The sequence below is a fragment of the Bos mutus genome, chromosome 8, assembly GCF_027580195.1.
Source record: "Bos mutus isolate GX-2022 chromosome 8, NWIPB_WYAK_1.1, whole genome shotgun sequence".
NCBI classification, from domain to species: domain Eukaryota; kingdom Metazoa; phylum Chordata; class Mammalia; order Artiodactyla; family Bovidae; genus Bos; species Bos mutus.
In genome coordinates, this window is record NC_091624.1 from 65373846 (window position 1) to 65395158 (window position 21313).

A 21313-nucleotide genomic window follows, 5' to 3' on the forward strand; every position below is an offset into this window, starting at 1 on the left:
TATTTCCCATGAAGTGGTGGGACCAGATGCCATGATCTTCGTTTTCTGAATGTTGAGCTTTAAGCCAACTTTTTCACTCTCCTCTTTCACTTTCATCAAGAGGCTTTTGAGTTCCTCTTCACTTTCTGCCATAAGGGTGGTGTCATCTGCATATCTGAGGTTATTGATATTTCTCCCGGCAATCTTGATTCCGGTTTGTGTTTCTTCCAGTCCAGCGTTTCTCATGATGTACTCTGCATATAAATTAAATAAACAGGGTGACAATATACAGCCTTGACGAACTCCTTTTCCTATTTGGAACCAGTCTGTTGTTCCATGTCCAGTTCTAATTGTTGCTTCCTGACCTGCATACAAATTTCTCAAGAGGCAGATCAGGTGGTCTGGTATTCCCATCTCTTTCAGAATTTTCCACAGTTTATTGTGAAATGCTGGGTTGGATGAAGCACAAGCTGAAATCAAGATTACTGGGAGAAATAATCAATAACCTCAGATATGCAGATGACTCCACCTTTATGGCAGAAAGGGAAGAAGAACTAAAGAGCCTCTTGATGAAAGTGAAAGAGGAGAGTGAAAAAGTTGGCTTAAAGCTCAACATTCAGAAAACTAAGATCATGGCATCCGGTCCCATCACTTCATGGGAAATAGATAGGGAAACAGTGGCTTACTTTAGTTTTGGGGGCTCCAAAATCACTGCAGATGGTGATTGCAGCCATGAAATTAAAAGACACTTACTCCTTGGAAAGAAAGTTATGACCAGCCTAGACAGCATGTTAAAAAGCAGAGACATTAGTTTGCCAACAGAGGTCCAACTAGTCAAGGCTGTGGTTTTTCCGGTAGACATATATGGATGTGAGAATTGGGCTATAAAGAAAGCTGAGCACTGAAGAATTGATGCTTTTGAACTGTGGTGTTGGATAAGACTCTTTGAGAGTCCCTTGGACTGTAAGGAGATCCAACCAGTCCATCCTAAAGGAGATCAGTCCTGGGTGTTCATTGGAAGGACTGATGCTGAAGCTCCAATACTTTGGCCACCTGATGCAGAGAACTGACTCATTGGAAAAGACCCTGATGCTGGGAAAGATTGAGGGCAGGAGGAGAAGGGGACGACAGAGGATGAGATGGCTGGATGGCATCACCAACTCAATGGACATGAGTTTGGGTGAATTCCAGGAGTTGGTGATGGACAGGGAGGCCTGGCGTGCTGCAGTCCATGGGGTTGCAAAGAGTCAGTCATGACTGAGCAACTGAACTGAACTGAATAATACATTAAAACCAAGAAACTTTATATCAACCTATAATATGTCAAAACTACTATTTCAATTCACATCTCCATCAGAAATACTTAAGAATATCTGATTTTCTGCATCTTTGCCAACACCAAGAGTGGTAGGTGAAGACAACTCTGGTTTTCTTGTTTGATTCATCTTTTTTTCTGAGAAAGACATATAAATTGAGTGATATTTTAAACATTTTAACTTCAAATTTAAATTTAAAGATTTAGAGGAGTGGACACATAATATATCAGGTCAACTCAAGGGAAAATTATGAAATAAATTTCATCTTTGGATCCTTCATGTTTGGTCTCCCTCTGGTCAGACTCTTTCTGAGGTCCTTAGATTCTTCAGTCTAAGCATACCAGGATGGGGGCTTGGACAGGTGGACAGCTATTCCCTCCACATTAGCTTTCCAGAAAACCTGTGATGCCCCAGAGCACAATGCCACCTCAGGTTCCTTGATAAACAATAGCACAAATGTCTGTGTCTCTACCACCCCGACCCCGAAATCCTTTAGCAGCTCCATACTGTAAACCTTCCTTTCCCCTCCTCAAAGCTGTTTCAAAGAAAGCCTGGTAATCTGTTATTTCAGAGTAAATTTAATTTATCCATTTGCTGCCTCAGAAGAATTTGCATTTGAAGTGGGATCTCTAATTAGTCGGTGGAATTTAGGCATCTGAATGCCTAGAACGAACAAGTAGGGGAGACGTTTAAGGAGTTCCATTTGATGCCTAATTTCTGAATTCTTCTAAAACAATGAGAGATGTTATTCTGATAGTCTGCAATTTGCTACCAGCTCAGGACACAATAATACCTTTCAGACCTTAGCCAGCCCTGGCTTAAAGAGTTAAAGGTCTAGCCAAAATTCCACTTCTGCCTCTTGGTTCTCTCTGCAGTGGACTTCAAGTTTTCTTCCCAATTCAGGCACTCCTGAGTTCAAAACAGAGAACTGCCCCTCATCTCCCAAGTGGATTTTCTGGGGGCATCAAGAGCTGTTTGAGAGAATGTCCTGATGGCACTTTGGCCAAACTTGTGCTTATGCAGAAGCAGATTTTAGTACAAACCTGCTGGAGCCGGGGGCACCGCCTCGACCCTGACAGAGGTCAAAGCTGTGGCCTGGAGGCCAAACACAGCACTTAAGTGGATTTTGCCTGGCTCCCTCTATATCTTTTACATTTTTTAATTCAAAGGCCTCTGAGGCTTTTCAACTTGTAATCTCTGCCTTACACTCACCCCAGGCTCTGATTGAAGGACATAAACAGATATGAATGGTTAAGCAGCTATTAACCCATTTGGGTCAGGTGCTCAAAGATCTTGTTCCTTTCCTTAGTTCTTCCCAGTATTTAAGGCACACAAAAGAAACAAGACAGCTACCGACTTCCTGGCATAGCTGTCCTTCTAAGTTGATGCTGACCATAAACAAATGACTCTGTCCCCGGGCAGTGGGCTAGAGGATTTCTAAGCAACTGATAGTTGAACAGTCTGTGAGTCTAGGTACCTGTGCTCTTTATCATGGTAAAAAATTTAGAATTATATATTGTTGAATTGCTAAGTCATGTCTGACTCTTTGCGACCCATTGACTGAAGCACACAAGGCTTCCCTGTCCTTAACCATCTTCCCCAGAATTATGTATTAGCCAATCCTATGAAGTTTACTTCCTATGTAGTTAGAAATAAGCAAGCCCCATGAGTTCCCCATTTTATAGATAAAGAAACTTGAAGTCTAAAGCAATTGAATACAGTAGTAATTCAATCAATGTAGATATTCAAATAATCTTTTGGCTTCCTTAAGTAGCTTCCCTCTGACTTGAAAAAAAAGTCTTTGTTATCATTGAGCATGTTTTAATCCTTCACTGCTACCTCTGTACTCTCTGCCTCCTCATTCATCCCGAAAGAATACTTTTCTTACCAAAATTAAAAAGAAAAATGTTATTTTATTGTCTGCTTTTTCATCCTTACCACCTGGATACTGCTAAGTCCTTCTCAAGAAGGTTTAAGGCTGTTGAGAGGACTGAAGGATCTAGAGGCATCACAATATTGAAACCGTTGAGTAGCTATTGCTAGGAGAGAATGTAGTGATGGCTATACTGTGCGCAAGCATAAACACACAAACACATACAGACACAAAGGCACATGGTACCTTTACTGAAGGGCATACTAACTTTTTAAACACTTAATTTCTCAACTCAGTTTAAATTATGACTTACACATTTTTGAAAATTTGGTAAGTTTTTATTCTAAAGCTAAAATGATTAAAGGGGACATTTTTCCTTTGTGTCTGGTTTCAGAGATTGTAACCATAATCAGTGAATTATCTAAATTGGTTTCTGTTTGGAGGCTATTGAGGCATCTCCCTCTTAATGGATTGCAGAGCCCTCTAATTGAATTCTTGCCATGTATGCTTTCTCTGTGGTTAAAAATCTACCTTATAGATATTAAGATAGTCTGTGTTCAAATACCGTCTCATTGATTTAATTTCTCTTGAGGGAAAAAAATGTATTGCTAATGGTCACCTTGTCTCAAATTGCAGATTACAGTATTTCGGATGGGATCAGAAGGACACCAGGACATTGATTTAGCCATCCTGACAGCTTTGCTCAAAGGTAAAGAGTTTCTATATACAAGGAGTACAAAAGTAATTTAAATGGATTAGACAGCAATCTTATGTCTCCTAATAGTGGATATAATCCCAAATAATACCATGACACATCCAATTATTGATAACATAAGGACTTCTCTTGTAACACATTCTTTTTTTAATTTATTTTTTAATTGAAGAGTAATTGCTTTACAGAATTTTGTTGTTTTCTGTCAAACCTCAACATGAATTAGCCATAGGTATACATATATCCCCTCCCTTTTGAACCTCCCTCCCATCTCCCTCCCCATCCCAGCCCTCTAGGTTGATACAGAGCCCCTGTTTGAATTCCTGAGACTTACAGCAAATTCCCGTTGGCTATCTATTTTGCATATGGTAATGTAAGTTTCCTTGTTACTCTCTCCATACATCTCCATATATTCGTAATGCTATTAAATTTCCCTATAATAGGCCTATTATAGTGTGACTTGATTTCAGAAAATTTATAAATTAAAAAAAAATTTTATTTATTTATTTAAATTTTGGCTGTGCTGGGTCTTCGTTGCTGCACAGGCTTTTCTCTAGATGTAGCAAGCAGGGGCTACTCTCTAATTGTGGCATGCATGTTTCTAATTGTGGTGGCTTCTTTCGTTGTGGAGCATGGATTCTAGGGCACTTGGTCTTCAGTAGTTGCAACCCCAGGGCTCTGTAGTTAGGGTTTCCAGGCACTAGGACACAGGCTTAGTTGCTCCACAGCGTTGTAACATCTTCTCAGGGACTGAACCTGTGTCTTCTGCATTGGCAGGTGGATGTTTACCACTGAACCACCAGGGAAGCCGCTCCCTAAAATTTAAATGTGCTACAATTCAATCATGACTACTGAATCATACAAATCTATGAAGTGAAAGGCATGCCTTGTCCCTTGATAATAGAAAAGTGAAACACCGCATTTATCTCCTTGAATCAAAACTCATAGTAAATGGAGATGTGGCCCAATTATCAGTTAAAATATTAGTCATCTTAATATCTTCTATTCAAAATATTTTCTTTCTCTTTCACCAGTTTGTGAGACAAGTGTACTTCACCTTCAAATTAGTCTTAGAATTTATTTGTTCTAATATATAATAGTTGTTTTCCAACTGTTCTGTATGTGACAGACCATATTAAATGCATTTTATATTATAACCAAGTAGTTATACATATGTAGTTAGAAAGCTGAAATAAAGTAAATAAAACAGTATTTACATTTGCTATATGCAATGAAATGGGATATTTTCAATTCTAACCTATTCTGTTCTCTTTAATGCTAATTATATCCCACCAAATTGATTTATGACACACTAATGGGTCATAACCTGCAGTTTTAAAAACACGGCCATAGAAGATTAAAGGAAATAATGATTGCTCTCAGAAATTAACATTTCTAATCACTATAATGAACATTACTTATGCAGCAGTAGATGCTAATGGGAATTTATGCCATTAAAATATTATGGTGTGTCAACTCTATTTTGTGCAGGCTTTGAAATGCTCTCTGATTTTAACCCAGTTGATTTGTGAAGGATATCAAGTGTAATGCTTTTGCTGACTTCCTTAGAGGCCAAGAATATATTTATATCAGTTTCAAACTCTTTTAGTTTGTTAAATTTTTCTTTCCATGTATTTTAAAACTTATGCCTGGACAAGTAACATGGTTTAACATTTAATTTTTATAATTATGCTTAGTTTTCAATTATCTAGTATATAAGGAACCTTTGTGTGATTCAGTTTTTATTCTATCATCTGAGAAAATCAGAAGTAAGGCAGAAAGAGGAAGACAAGAGAGATGAAACTAAGCACTGGTCCACAGATTCAGGACCTAGGGGAGGAAAGAATCAACAGGGAAAATATACATTTGCTGTTCCTTCTTTTTTGTCCAATTGAGTTTCATTTTTTTTTTTTTAGGATCTGTATATAAAGAATACTATTTACGTGATACAGATTTATTAAGTATGTTCAAAAATGAAGAGAAAAGGGAGTCAAAAAAAAGTTGTTCCAGAGATCTGGGAAGCCCATAGTTTCTCAAATGCTGACACCTGCAGTAGCTTTTGAGACTAGATGATGTCACATCACATTTGTCTTTCACATTAAGGAAACTGCTCTCTGATATGTGTGATCTGAAACTAGAGACTGCACACCCTTCATCCTTCTGCTTTTCAGTTCTGCCTCCTCCCCTCAACCCCTGCTCACACATACACCCAGGGAATTCAAGGAGTAGGAGCAGAATAGAGTTGCCAGAGAAAATGCAGGACATTGAATGTTTAGATCAACAGCAAATAAATTTTTGGCTTAAACTTGTCCCAAATATTGCATAGGACATACTTACACTAAAAAAAAAAAAATTATTTGTTATTTATCAAAAATTAAAACAAAGCTGGGAGTCCTGTATTTTTATTTGCTAAATCAGGTTATTTTACTCAGAGGAGTTGTGACACTATTAATACTTCTGAACTTCAAACACCTCTAGAGATTCTGCAGGAAGTGTAACTCAAGAATCTAAGATCCCCTCATTCTTCCGTCTGCCTCTGTCTCTCAGGCAGGCCCTGCCTAATCATAGCAATCAGAGATTTCCACTGGAAAGAGCCCCAGACTTACCTGAACAAACCATCCAGTGCTTATCAACTTGCTCTGGCAGTCACCTTATCCTATCTGCATCCCCCATGCAGCAGTTTCAGTGAAGCCAGAAAACATCTACTCATAGTAGAAGTTATTTTAAGTGACCCCTTGATCCTTTCTGTGCATAGAAAGAAAAAGTGAAAGTGTTAGTCACTCAGTCATGTCTGACTCTTTGTGACCCCATGGACTTTAATCTGCCAGGCTCAAAGTCCATGGAATTCTCCAGACAAAAATACTGGAATGGGTAGCCAGTTCTCTTCTCCAGGGGATCTTCCTGACCCAGGGATTGAACCTGGGTCTTCTGCATTGCAGGCAGATTCTTTACCATCTGAGTCACCAGGGAAGCCTTCTGGGCATAGAGTTACTCCCAATTTTTTCCTCTTTTCTCAGACACCTTGGAGGTCAAATCATGTGGGTGTATATTCTTTTACTTCTGTACATGCACTGAAGTGTAATATGGGATGACAGCTGTCCTCTATAAATGAGGAATTATTTTTCTTTAGGTTTAATCTTCATTGGTAAAGTTCATCTGTGGCATAAAGAGAGAATAACTTCTATTGCTTACTTCATTTTCTGAAAAGTATCTTAGAAGAGAGTGCAGAAATGATAGAGTCCTCCTCAAAATTGTCAAGATCATCAAAAACAAGGGTAGTCTCAGAAATTGTCACAGCCCCAAGGAGCCTAAGGAGACCTGATATCTAAATAATGTGGTTTCCTGGATAATATTCTTGAGTAGAGAAAAAAAGAACATTAGGTTGAAACTAGATAAATCTTAATAAAGTATGTACTTTAGTTTGTTTATTTTTTTTAATGTTAAGGGAAAAATATATGCTCTCATATATTATGGATCTGAACAATAGACAGACTGTAGCAAGAAAACTCCACACTTCTTCATGTCAAAGTGACAAAAAAAGGAAAAATCATCTTATGGAATTAACTGTACAAGTCAAGTGCAGATATAATCAAAACATCCACAGGCAGTATTTAAAGAGTCTTTATAAATCACACAGGCATGGATAATGTGCATGTGATCAGTCACTCAGTCGTGTCTGACTCTTTACTACCCTATGGACTGTAGCCTGCCAGGGTCCTCTGTCCATGGGCTTTTCCAGGCAAGAATACTGGAATAAAAATTCAAATACCAAGAAAAATAGTCAATGTTCTAACTTTAGAAAAATTTCTAGTAAGAATGCTAGTGATTAGATTAAATCATACAAAACAGTGAAAATCACTATTTTCTGAGCCATTTTCCTTTAAAACTGTTATTTGGCAAAACTAATACAATATTGTAAAGTCTAAAAATAGAATAAAATTTAAAAAAAATAAAATAAAAAATAAACTAAACGAATAATAAAAGTAAATAAAATCTAATGTTTTGAAACTACTTCTGAATGCATCCCCCTCCAACTCTATTAACTAGAAAATGCATAATTATTGTCACAAACTAGTACTGGCATCAATACACAATTAGTCTTGCTAAATAACTCATTTTTAAATGGCTTGATTAATCCTTGATAAAACAAAATGCTGCTGTGCTGTGCTTAGTCACTCAATCGTGTCCAACTCTTTGTGACCCAATGGACTGTAGTCCACCAGGATCCTCTGTCCATAGAATTCTCCAGGCAAGAATAGGGGAGTGGGTTGCCATACCCTCCTCCAGGGGATCTTCTCAGCCCAGGGATTGAACTAAGTCTCCTGCATTGCAGATGGATTCTTTACCATCTGAGCCACCAGAGAAGCACAATATTCTAAACTAGTTTATGTCCAATAATTCTTTACACCAGATACATTTCATAAGTAACTAGCACCTTAAAACGTTTACTGAGGAACTATCTTTGCTTAAACTTAGATGATTCATGAATAGGTTTTATGGGAATTTATTATGGCCCTGCTTTGAAAATTAAAAAACTATTTCTAATTATGTGTTTTATCTTTACCACCCTTTTTTTCTGTGTGTAGGCAGCTTAAACAACACATGCATGATTGCTTTCCTTTTAATATTGTTTTTTTTAAACCCCAAACTGTTTAGACAGCCTTATTAAGACCAAAAAAAGGACATTCATATTGATACTTTCATCACGTATATGCAATGCAAAGTTACCATAGTTATTAATTATTATACAATGGAAATAGATGATATTTTTTCCAAAAGAGATCACCAAAGTCAAAATGTGTGGCATATTTATTTTAGGCTTAAAAGGGCATAGGAGGTAAGCTTTTGGAGAACAGTGAAATATTTCAGTTAGAGATGAAATTCACTCTGTAATTTTTACAATGTAGATTCTTTGCAAAAGTATTATTAAACCTTTCTCTATATGAGACCACTTTTAATCTTCCTCATGTGCTTTCACTATTAACCAGGCTCCCCCAAATCCACTTGTTTCCTGATGGTTCATTTTTATCTCTTTAGCCAAATCTTTAACATTGATATCATGGAGCATATTGACCATGTGCACTAGAACCTCAGTACAGACCGTGCAGACCTATGTCTGCTACTGGACTCTTATTTTTACTTCATCCCAAAGCCACCTTGAAGCCACAGTACCCCCTTTCACATGTCTACGTGCTCACTCAGTTGTGTCCGACTCTTTGTGACCCCGTGGACTGTAGCCTGCCAGTCCTCTATGTACATGGGATTTTTCAGACAGGAATTCTGGAGGTGGGTGCCATTTCCTTCTCCAGGGGATCTTCCCAACCAAGGGATCAAACTCATGTCTCCTGTGTCTCCCGCATTGCCGGCAGATTCTTTACTGCTGAGCCTTTGGGGAAGCCCTTTCACCTTGCTACTCCCATGCCTTTTACAAACTTTAAAATTGAGGCAAAGAGTCTAAAAGACATTCAGGATCCTTAGGCAAATCAATAGCAGAGCCAAAGCTTTCACTCAGGTCTCCTCACTTCTTTTCAATTTTCTTTACATTACATGTATGAGTCTTGGGAACATCCGGGATTCCTTGGCTTTACAGTGCCACAGAGATCTCAGACATTTACCCCTGTGACTCCAGGGGTACCTGAGTGATAATAGATCAGAACATCTGCTTCCCTCAAGCTCTGAGAACACTTATCAGGGTCCTCAGCTACCAGACGATCCTAGCCGCACGCACAGTACCTTAATGATGAAACTAGAATGTCCACAATTTAACCTAATGCAGTGGAAGAAAAGTACAGTCTGACACTTGTTTTACTTTTAAAGAGTACACCTCTGGTGAAATATTGATTCAACCAGGAAATTTTTAGTCATATGTGACAGAAACATAGTTCAATTTATGCATAGTTCTCTTCAAGCAAAGAGAAATGCAGTACACCAGAAACTAGCATAACATTGTAAAGCAATTTTCCTCCAATTAAAATATTTTTAATTTTTAAAAATAAATAAATCATAAAATTGAAAAGGGGAAATAAAAAGGTATGTCATTTAAAAATAGAAAAAAAGAAATACAACAATTCCCACAACCAGGCGGTCTGAGACTTGTTGTGCAGAACAGCCATCAGCAGTAGCAGGCTTACATCCAACCCACTGAGCAAACCCCAGTTCAAAAGAGCCATCTTTTCTCATACTTGCAATGAGAAGTCCCAGGGAGCATTTGAATTTGCTTGCATTGGTTCAGCACCCATCCCTGAATCCATCACTGTGGCAAAGAAGATGGGAGAATCCCTGTGAGCATGAAATGAGAAATGGGATCAGCTCCACCCAAGCCTTGGAGTTATGGATTTCCAACAAAAAAAAAAAAAAAAAAAAAATGAGGCTCTATAGCCAGGAAGTAGAGGCGCAAAGGGTGCTGAGAAGACCAAAACCAACTAAATATATATGTATATATACATGACTAACAATTGTATTAAAAAAAGTATTGAGGACCAAAGAGTGTCAGATTTACCTAAGATGCAAGCACTTATGCACCTTAGGGGAACAAATTCTTCACTCACTAGACAAAAATGGAAACTAGGTCAAATTAATACTAATCAGGGTCAGATATCCACTCAAGCCATTCTCATATAATTCACTTCAGGTAGACCTAAATATGCAAATCTATGAATATTATTTACTATATAGTTTCTTTTTATCACTATAGTCATTATCCCTTTCAATTTTAATCATCTGTACTTGATTATTTGATTATTTCTGCTAAAAATTTTAAAGGTGATTACATTCTTAACACTTTTCCCCCAATACCAAAGTCTATCCTTTAAGAGAAAATGATTTTGTAAGGACCAAATCACCTCAGGCTTTCCGAACTAGACTCCATCCACCCCATCCTCCACTACCACCCCAACCCCTCAGAATAGTACTTAGCACAGGGATACCACCCAGTAAAGGGATTTTTAATAGTACGAATTACAGATACATTCAAAGCATCACTACTCCCTGATTGAACAAATTGCTTTACGTCATTGAGGCTTGGTTTCCTAATCTAAAATAGAAATAATTGTCATACCTCACTCATAGTCATTTTAATAATTGTAATTAATAATGCAAGTAAAACACTTAGCAGAACCTGGAAAGTTCTGTTTAATAAATGATAGTCTGACTAATCATGCTGATGATGATGCCAAACTAGAAATGAGAACAAGAGCCACATCTGTTTTACTCACCACCATATACACAGTGCCTGGCACACCATCAGTATCAAATATAGATTTTTGGGATATGTGAAAAATGATCAACAGACTTCGGGATCAGATGATGTGTGTGTGTGTGTGTGTGTGATTTATATATATATAAATCCTAGTTCTTTGCTGCGTATAAAATTGACCAAGTTATTTAACTTCTGTATGTCTCAGTTCCCTCAACTATGAAAATGGAAACTGTGACAAAAACAACCACCTTTCTCATGAGGGTGGATTTAAGGGACTGGAAGCTCTTTGAGGGCAGGCACTATGCTTTCTTCATAGTAAATACTGAACACTTAGTGCTTTATCAAGCAGTGGCTCAGTGGTCCAGGAGTATGATTCTTGCTTAGGGTGCAAGAGGTCCCGGGTTCAAGTCCTGGACAAGCCCTCTTGGACTTCCCCAGTAGCTCAGCAGTAAAGAATCCGCCTGCAATGCAGGAGCCAGAGGAGAGGTAAGTTTGATCCTTGGGTCAGGAAGATTCCCTGGAAGAAGGGAATGGCAACCCACTCCAGTATTCTTACCTGGAGAATCCCATGGAGAGGAGCCTGGCAGGCTACAGTCCATGGGGTCACAGAGTCAGACATGACTGAGCACACAGTGCTTTTACACTCTTTCTCTTCTAAAACAGGCTTTTGAATTCCTAGGGAGTTAGGATGTCCCCCATATCCAAAATCCATCATAATCATAAAATCCTAATTTTGAAATGACGTATAAATTTGAGAACAACAAAAACCCTTGAGCATACATGTAAAGAACCAGAACAGACCACAAAAATAAAGTTAATCTTGAAAATGGTTGAACACATGCCCAGCCTCCTTAAAATGAAATTAATTTTCTGGCAATTTTATTTTCTTGCAAATCCAAGTAGATCTCAGAGCGATAAGAGAGACCAAGGTAGATAGCAATTTTGGACATTTCTATTTGTCTTTAATAGAAGAATGCAATAAAAGAACTTACATATCTTAGTCCTTTCATTTGTATAATGTTTTACAATTCACAAAGCATTTTCACATAAATTTTATCATCTAATCTTTATGACAACTCTGTGGAATGGTTGCCAGTTAATTTACCTCCAAACTGGGTCTTCTGAGGCATGAAAGTGGGAGAGAGTGATAATTAGGCCAGAACAGCTAGAATCAAGGAAGAATGCCCAGACAGATTGGGAAGTGTGATCACTCTGACTACAAACTCCACCTTCCAATTAGAAAGTTTCCAGAGGAAAAGAATTTTGTCTTCTTTGCCTTCATATTCCAATGCCAGAAAAAATGCCTGACATACGCTTAGCATTCAGTAAATATCCACTGATTGAAAGAAGCTATAGTCCCAGGCCAATCTGTAACTGGCCAAAATCATATAAACAATGAAGATGCAAACTGAACCTCCCTATGAAAGTTCACTGAGGTGGACTCCAACCTTTCAACTCAGTGACTGACAGAAATGCAATTCTACATCCTCCCCAGGATTTCTGCAAATTCTTGAAAGATGAAAGTCCCCTTGGTCACCCTTGCCTTCAGGTTCCTGATTCTATGTGTGTTATTTCTGTTTCTCATCACAAAAGACAAAATGTAAAACTCAGTCTTGCCACAGTTTCGAAAAAAATAACAAAATTACTCACCCAAAACTTTTTGTTAAAAGCTTTAACAGACTCTTATAAAAGCATAATAAACTTCTAAGAATATAGGTAAGGTTGGAAGAAAAGTTCAGTAATGCACACAACTCTTAATCACAGAGCAAGCATCTCCAATGTTGATAGCTTTTGGCTATTTCACATAGGGACTTTGCATGGATCCTTCCCATTTGAATCCCCTTTTGTCACACTGTCCCCCTCTTCTCCCACTGTCCTCTTCTTCATGCTCTCCTCTAAGGGTAAAACAAATGTCCTCTTCAAACAGAGCATTTCATCCCCATTCTCTGACATTTTGGTCCTGCCCTGAAAGGCTCATCTACCCTAGGCAGCTTTGCAGGATATTTTTACAGACAGCTTCCTCCCTAAACAGAGTTCTGGTGCCAGACTCATAGGAGAGAGTGACTTCTTCAACTCCTTTGATATAGGCAGTAAGTGAAGAGTAGGGCTTTGACTCATGTCCCTAATCAAAGGATGAGAATATTATGTTCTTTGCTCCAGGGCCATAATCACCAGCAGGAAAGTACAGTGTATAGTAGGTGCAAGTGTTTGCAAGAACTATGAACATTAGGGCCCCCAGGTCTGCAGTTATGGACAGGCCATTTCTAGCAGATTTTCAAAGTTATGACCATGTCCATAAGATTGTCTCATTGTAGAATTATAAAGCTGGATAGAACTATAAAGGCTTAGGACAGTGAGAGGTCTCTGCTGGTGAACTGGAATCCAGGTCTGCAGATGGCCAGGTCTGTTCCTCCTTCCCGACATCGTGCAGCCAGTTCTGATGGCAGATGTGGTCATCTCAGCTCCTTGTTACACAGAAGCTAAACACCTTTTACTCTGCAGCTCTCTTGGGCCTCAGGATTGGCATGGGCACAGCTAATTACAAACCCAGAGCTCCCTGGCAGCTCTTGGCTTGTGAAGACATCATCATTGCCCACTGGCCACAGTGCTACAGAATTGTACCTTTTCTTCCCTAACTTGCCGGAGAACAATGAATCAGCCTCATTTGTTAAATCAATTATTGAATATTCTGAGTTACATAACCATGCAGATTGGCAGGAGCATAATTCCAAAATGAATGGTTTCTATAGTACAACTAAAATGTAAGAATAACAACTAGTATGGCACTTACTGTAGTACAAGCATTAACTAATGTAATCCTCACAATACTACAATGGGACAGGTACTATCAGTATTACCCATTTCACACTTGAGGAACTGAAGCACATATAAGCTACCACGACCAAGGTCACACAGCTAAATATTGATAGAGTCTAGACATGAACTCAGGTTATGAGTCCAGAACACTTGCTCTGCATCCTAAGCCTCTATGGCCAGGACTGCATATTAAGGACTGCCCTCATTTTTTATATCTTCTGAAAAATAAGTGAGTAAAATTTCTTTGATGCATAAAAATGTACAGATAGATTCCTAGATAACTATGGTTCACTGAACACGAGTCTACTGTTGTTACTGTACACTGATTCCCTCTAAAGCAAGAGTAAATGGTCATTTATTAAAAGCACTAGAGCAGAAAAAGTATTTTGTGTTCACCACACTGATTTCTTTCTTCACACTGGAGACTAACATCCTAGCCTTCCTTGCAGAGAGGTTGGGACCATGTGACGGAGCTTTGATCAAACAGATGTGATCAGAGGTGATGTAAACCATTTCTAGACATGGAATATGAAAAGCAGACGTAAGAATGGAAAATAACACATGGAGAAAAAACTGAATATCAAGCTGACTTACACTTCAGTATGCTCAAAAGGTCCAGAAAGTTGGGGCACAGGGAGTCTTCTAAAAGAAGCAGCCAGAGTGCCATATCCTGTTGCCTACTCCTAATTCCTCTCCAACAAAAAAGCAAAGATATATTCTCTGAAGAGGGTAAAATGTGTTCTCTGCACCAGGAGACAGCAGGTGAAAGGTGAGGGCCAGGCTATAGACTGAAAGCAGGGTGCTAAATATTGGATGCTAAACCCCAGCCCTCTCCCCCTTTTGGTTCCCAGCATGCTAGTGGCTGAGGGGCGGGGGTCTTCATTCTCCAAAGAGGAGACCGAAAGGGACTGAAAGGTCCTTTTTTTGTAAACTTTTATCCTCCTAAGAGAAAAGACCTAAAGATATTAATATAAATGATTCTCCATTTAAGGAACCAGCTTATCTTACAATGAGGTTCATAGTTGATAATTTCCATTCATGTGCTCAGGACTTTCAATCAGCACTTTAGCACCCACTCTTAAGTATGAACAGATGTCCAACTGTAACCAGGCATATAAGATATATCTCTAACGTAGCGGACAGATATGCAAACAAATAAACAGAGAAATGCAATTTGGTACAAACAGAACCAATGTAGGAAGAAAAAAACTTCACCAAAACTATGATTACTACCCTCAGAGAAATCAAGGGAAATCTTTAAACCATTAAAATATGAACAGCATCTTATATTTAGTTCAAGAACTAAAAAGAGCCCTTAGAAATTAAAAATGATCATGGCAAACTAAAAATAAGTGGAAGAATTAAAAATACAGTTGGAGAACTCTCCCAGAAAAGGACAGACAGAATTAAAGATAACACGAGAGAACAGAAGGTCAGAAATCATTAACATAATTCCAGAAAATGTCCCAGAACTCCAGAACACAGGTCACCAGATGATAAAAACCCACTGAGTGCCCAGAACAATGAATACAAATAAACCCACACTAAGATAGATTATCATGATATTGAATAATACAGGAAACAACAACAAAACCTCTAAGAACTTCCAAAGAGAAAAACAAGTCACATGCAAAGAACCAGGAGCTAGGATGATGTCGAATTCTGAACAACAGTGCAGAAGGCTGTTGTGAAATGCCTTAAAAGTTCTGAAGAACATTTATTTGCAATCTAGAATTCTATATTAATCTACCAGCTACTTGTAAACGTAGAATAAAGACATTGTCAGGCATAAGTTGTCAACACATTCACTACCCACGAACCATTTCTTTGGTACTTTACTGTAAGGTGTGCTCCACCAAAATGAAAGAGAAAAAAAAGCAAACACGAAACTCAGGAAACAGGAGCTCCCACACGTGAGAAGTGCTGGAAATCCCTGGATGATGTGAAAGGCGGGCTCAAAGCAAGAGTTCTGCACCAGGCATGAGAGGTAAAAGCAGGAGCCGCCAGACCTCCTGAAGGCTCAAGCCTTAGACTGGCATAGTGTCACCTCTGCTGCATTCTATTGGGTAAAGTGTGTCAAAAGACCAGCCCAGATTTACTGTGAATACTGGAAGGTACAGTTCCGTGGAAGCCATCTTCAGAGACCAGCTTCCACAGAGGACCAAAGTAATCAGCTACAAGAAGTGGTTGCCTCTGGAGAAGGAGGATTGGGATGATCAGATTCGTGATATTTTCTAACAAATCTTGTAGGATGGATGACTCTAAACTCTGTGTATGCATAACCTTAGTAAAAATAAACTGCAAAATAGTCCCTGGATTATATCGTTCTCGAAGAAAGAGAATGAGTAAAAAAAAGAAAGAAAGAACTGGTAGGAAATCATCAACGCAATAATTCCAGAAAATGTCCCAGAATTCCGAGGTATACATTTCTTTAGATTCCTGCTAAAAATTACAATGTGGAAGATGCACATTTTTCTACTGGGACTTCCCTGGCAGTCCAGTGGTTAAGACTGCATGTTTCCAATGCAGGAGTCATGGGTTGGATCCCTGTTTGGGAAACTTAGATCCCACATGCCTCTACATGGCCAAAAGAAAAAAAAAAACCTATTTTACTTACATGGCTATGTAAATGATTTCGTTTGTCATATCACAAGCAAGCAGAATAACCCAATATAATGTTTTCCTTTTCTTTTACTCCGTCTTACACTGATAACATTCCTCAGTTTTGCATATTGTACATAATACAGGAACACTTTTATAAAGTATTTTAACATGTTAATGGGTAACTTTTGTAAAGTAATGACTTCTTTTATTGTAGAAAGCAGAAAACACATTTGTTTAAGTAGGTTGGCAAAAAGAAGGAAATAGATGCTTTACCTTGTTAATCATAAGCCATATAATTTTGTTTGTCCTTTCTATTTGCATATGTTATTAGGACATGAGGAAATAACAACAATATTTACACAGATCAGATCAGATCAGATCAGTCGCTCAGTCGTGTCGACTCTTTGCGACCCCATGAATCGCAGCATGCCAGGCCTCCCTATCCATCACCAACTACCGGAGTTCACGCAGACTCACGTCCATCGAGTCAGTGATGCCATCCAGCCATCTCATCCTCTGTTGTCCCCTTCTCCTCCTGCCCCCAATCCCTCCCAGCATCAGAGTCTTTTCCAATGAGTCAACTCTTCTTCGCATGAGGTGGCCAAAGTACTGGAGTTTCAGCTTCAGCATCATTCCTTCCAAAGAAATCCCAGGGCTGATCTCCTTCAGAATGGACTGGTTGGATCTCCTTGCAGTCCAAGGGACTCTCAAGAGTCTCCTCCAACACCACAGTTCAAAAGCATCAATTCTTCAGCGCTCAGCCTTCTTCACAGTCCAACTCTCATATCCATAAATGACCACAGGAAAAACCATAGCCTTGACTAGACGGACCTTTGTTGGCAAAGTAATATCTCTGCTTTTGAATATGCTATCTAGGTTGGTCATAACTTTTCTTCCAAGGAGTAAGCGTCTTTTAATTTCATGGCTGCAGTCACCATCTGTAGTGATTTTGGAGCCCAGAAAAATAAAGTCTGACACTGTTTCCCCATCTATTTCCCATGAAGTGATGGGACCAGATGCCATGATCTTCGTTTTCTGAATGTTGAGCTTTAAGCCAACTTTTTCACTCTCCACTTTCACTTTCATCAAGAGGCTTTTGAGTTCCTCTTCACTTTCTGCCATAAGGGTGGTGTCATCTGCATATCTGAGGTTATTGATATTTCTCCCAGCAATCTTGATTCCAGCTTGTGTTTCTTCCAGTCCAGAGTTTCTCATGATGTACTCTGCATATAAGTTAAATAAGCAGGGTGACAATATACAGCCTTGATGTACTCCTTTTCCTATTTGGAACCAGTCTGTTGTTCCATGTCCAGTTCTACCTGTTGCTTCCTGACCTGCATACAAATTTCTCAAGAGGCAGATCAGGTGGTCTGGTATTCCCATCTCTTTCAGAATTTTCCACAGTTTATTGTGATCCACAGAGTCAAAGGCTTTGGCATAGTCAATAAAGCAGAAATAGATGCTTTTCTGGAACTCTCTTGCTTTTTCCATGATCAAGTGGATGTTGGCAATTTGATCTCTGGTTCCTTTGCCTTTTCTAAAACCAGCTTGAACATCAGGAAGTTCACAGTTCACATATTGCTGAAGCCTGGCTTGGAGAATTTTGAGCATTACTTTACTAGCATGTGAGATGAGTGCAATTGTGCGGTAGTTTGAGCATTCTTTGGCATTGCCTTTCTTTGGGATTGGAATGACAACTGACCTTTTCCAGTCCTGTGGCCACTGCTGAGTTTTCCAAATGTGCTGGCATATTGAGTGCAGCACTTTCACAGCATCATCTTTCAGGATTTGGAATAGTTCAACTGGAATTCCATCACCTCCACTAGCTTTGCTCGTAGTGATGCTTTCTAAGGCCCACTTGACTTCACATTCCAGGATGTCTGGCTCTAGGTCAGTGATCACACCATCGTGATTATCTGGGTTGTGAAGATCTTTTTTGTACAGTTCTTCTGTGTATTCTTGCCATCTCTTCTTAATATCTTCTGCTTCTGTTAGGTCCATACCATTTCTGTCCTTTATCGAACTCATCTTTGCATGAAATGTTCCTTTGGTATCTCTAATTTTCGCAAGAGATCTCTAGTCTTTCCCATTCTGTTGTTTTCCTCTATTTCTTTGCATTGATCGCTGAAGAAGGCTTTCTTATCTCTTCTTGCTACTCTTTGGAACTCTGCATTCAGATGTTTATATCTTTCCTTTTCTCCTTTGCTTTTCGTTTCTCTTCTTTTCACAGCTATTTGTAAGGCCTCCTCAGACAGCCATTTTGCTTTTTTGCATTTCTTTTCATGGGGATGGTCTTGATCCCTGTCTCCTGTACAGTGTCACGAACCTCATTCCATAGTTCATCAGGCACTCTATCTATCAGATCTAGTCCCTTAAATCTGTTTCTCACTTCCACTGTATAATCATAAGGGATTTGATTTAGGTCCTACCTGAATTGTCTAGTGGTTTTCCCTACTTTCTTCAATTTAAGTCTGAATTTGGCAATAAGGAGTTCACAGTCTGAACCACAGTCAGCTCCTGGTCTTGTTTTTGCTGACTGTATAGAGCTTCTCCATCTTTGGCTGCAAAGAATATAATCAGTCTGATTTCGGTGTTGACCATCTGGTGATGTCCATGTATAGAGTCTTCTCTTGTGTTCTTGGAAGAGGGTGTTTGTTATGACCAGTGCATTTTCTTGGCAAAACTCTATTAGTCTTTGCCCTGCTTCATTCCGTATTCCAAGGCCAAATTTGCCTGTTACTCCAGGTGTTTCTTGACTTCCTACTTTTGCATTCCAGTCCCCTATAATGAAAAGGACATCTTTTTGGGGTAAGCCCCTGATAATTTAGGGACTATCAGTACTTAATTCTGAGACTTACTGTTTTATTTTATAGTTGGTATCCCTTTTATGAAAATTCATTTATAATCATTCACATCGACCACAGTAGAAACAGTAGTAAGTCTGTCTGGTAATTGTTCATCCAGGAGCATCTGCATGGCAATAGCATTATTACCATGACAAAATTATTAAAATATTATTATTAATCTGGTAAATGTATGGTTGGGAATATGTAAGACACTCAAAATATTTGCACAGTGCTTTAATTTAACAAAGCATTTTTTTTCATATATTATTCTTTTTAATCCTCAGTCCCTTGAGGGAGATATTGTTGACCTTGTCTTACACAAAGAAACTCAGTCTTGGGAAGAATAAGTAATTTTTCCCAGCTCCTCGGGTAGTATCAGGGATATGTTAGCTGATCACTAGGGCACCTACTATAAGTTATAAAGTGCTGCAAAATCTTCAAAGTCTTAAAATATGGTAGAGTACACACCCCAATGTAAAATGTAAACAAATTGCTAAAAAAGCACAAATGAAAGAGACTGATGGGTTCAGGGAAAGTTGTACTTGAAATGCGCCTCTGCAGTTCAGAATGCTAAGCTTATTATATCAAACAGATAGCCTAGAGAAATCCACAATAAATAGTATGCCAATTATTTTTTCAGAGGAATTTAAAATTAAGATGACTTTTTTGTCTTTTTCCTTTTTCAAATTATTTTCCCATTTAGGTTATCATAGAACATTGAGCAGTTTTCCCAAATGCTAACTCCCCCTCAACTGACAATCAGTGGACAAGAGCTTTTATTGGTAGAGGGAGGGGGTTACATGCAGAAACAGCACAGTCAGCTCTGACAGTCATCTTGAAATTGATTGTTTTTAGTACAGTTAGTCTTCAATTTCCAGATCGGTTTGTTACCATTTCCTTGAGGGCAGTTCCTGGAATTGTGGCAGCTTATGTCATGGCTGTAGTCTGGTCATCATGTAGTTTCTTCCACCTGGTGGGGGTTTCATTATGTACAAAACAGCCCAAAAGACATGGCTCCAAATATGATCTACAGGGTCCTTGACTTTACTTAATGACTAAACTTTTATTAGTTTGTCCTGTTTGACAGTTTTTCTTTGCTTCTGCATTTTCCCACTTCTCTGTTTAAGTTTATTCTTTGACTAAAGTCTTTCTACAAACAAAAGGCAGGTAGTGGACTCAGAGGGAAAGGGTTGATAGGGTCCTGCTGAAGCATATCTGTTTCAAATGGAGATCTCCTCTTTATGACTATCAGGAAGGGGTGGCAATCAAGGTGGGATAATTAAAACGAATGGGCCTGGTAGGATACAGTGGATGGAGCCCAATTTAGAACCAATCTTTACTGTTCCAAAGGAAAAGAAGAACTCTGAATTCATTTTGAGTCACTTCGGAAACTGGCCTAGACTATCATGTAGTCTTCTAAGGACTCCATCCAAAGCAAAGACTAACTAATAGAACCCAAAGGAGAATGCAGATTACATATATGTATTTATTTATATTTATTATAAATATATATATATTTCCTTTGAGAGTAGAAACTTTGGTCCAACCTTATTTCCCCAGGGCCTAATAGAAAGGCTGGCAGAGAATTGGAATTCAATAAAAATCTGTTCAGTAAACGAAAACAGCTGGGATCCAGCTCTCTTCTCTAAAGGCTGTCCTTAGAGGCAGTGAAATGAAGACATCAAGAATTTCAGCCCAGAGTGGGAGTTGGGAGTAGGTGAAATGGGTGAAGGTGGTCAAAAGGTGTAAACTTCCAGTTATAAGTAGTTCTTGGGAGGCGATGTAGAGCATGGTGACTTTAGTTAACAGTGCTCTATTTTACATTTGAAAGTTGCTAATTAGAATAGATTTTAAAAGTTCTCATCACAGAAAAAAATGTGTAACTATATGAGGGTAAATTTATATTGTACACCTAAAACTAATATTGACATTAATGTCAATCATATCTCAGTATAACTGGGGGAAATT

At 38.7% G+C, this 21313-nt stretch overlaps 1 protein-coding gene across 1 annotated transcript in view; it reads left to right on the plus strand.

Moving 5' to 3' along the window:
- TRPM3 (transient receptor potential cation channel subfamily M member 3) overlaps positions 1–21313 on the plus strand; it is a 297803-nt gene that overhangs the window by 158122 nt on the left and 118368 nt on the right. Inside the window, exon 8 of the mRNA XM_005897493.2 lies at positions 3805–3877. Coding sequence (XP_005897555.1) covers positions 3805–3877 — 73 coding nt within the window. The remainder of the gene's footprint in view (positions 1–3804; positions 3878–21313) is intronic.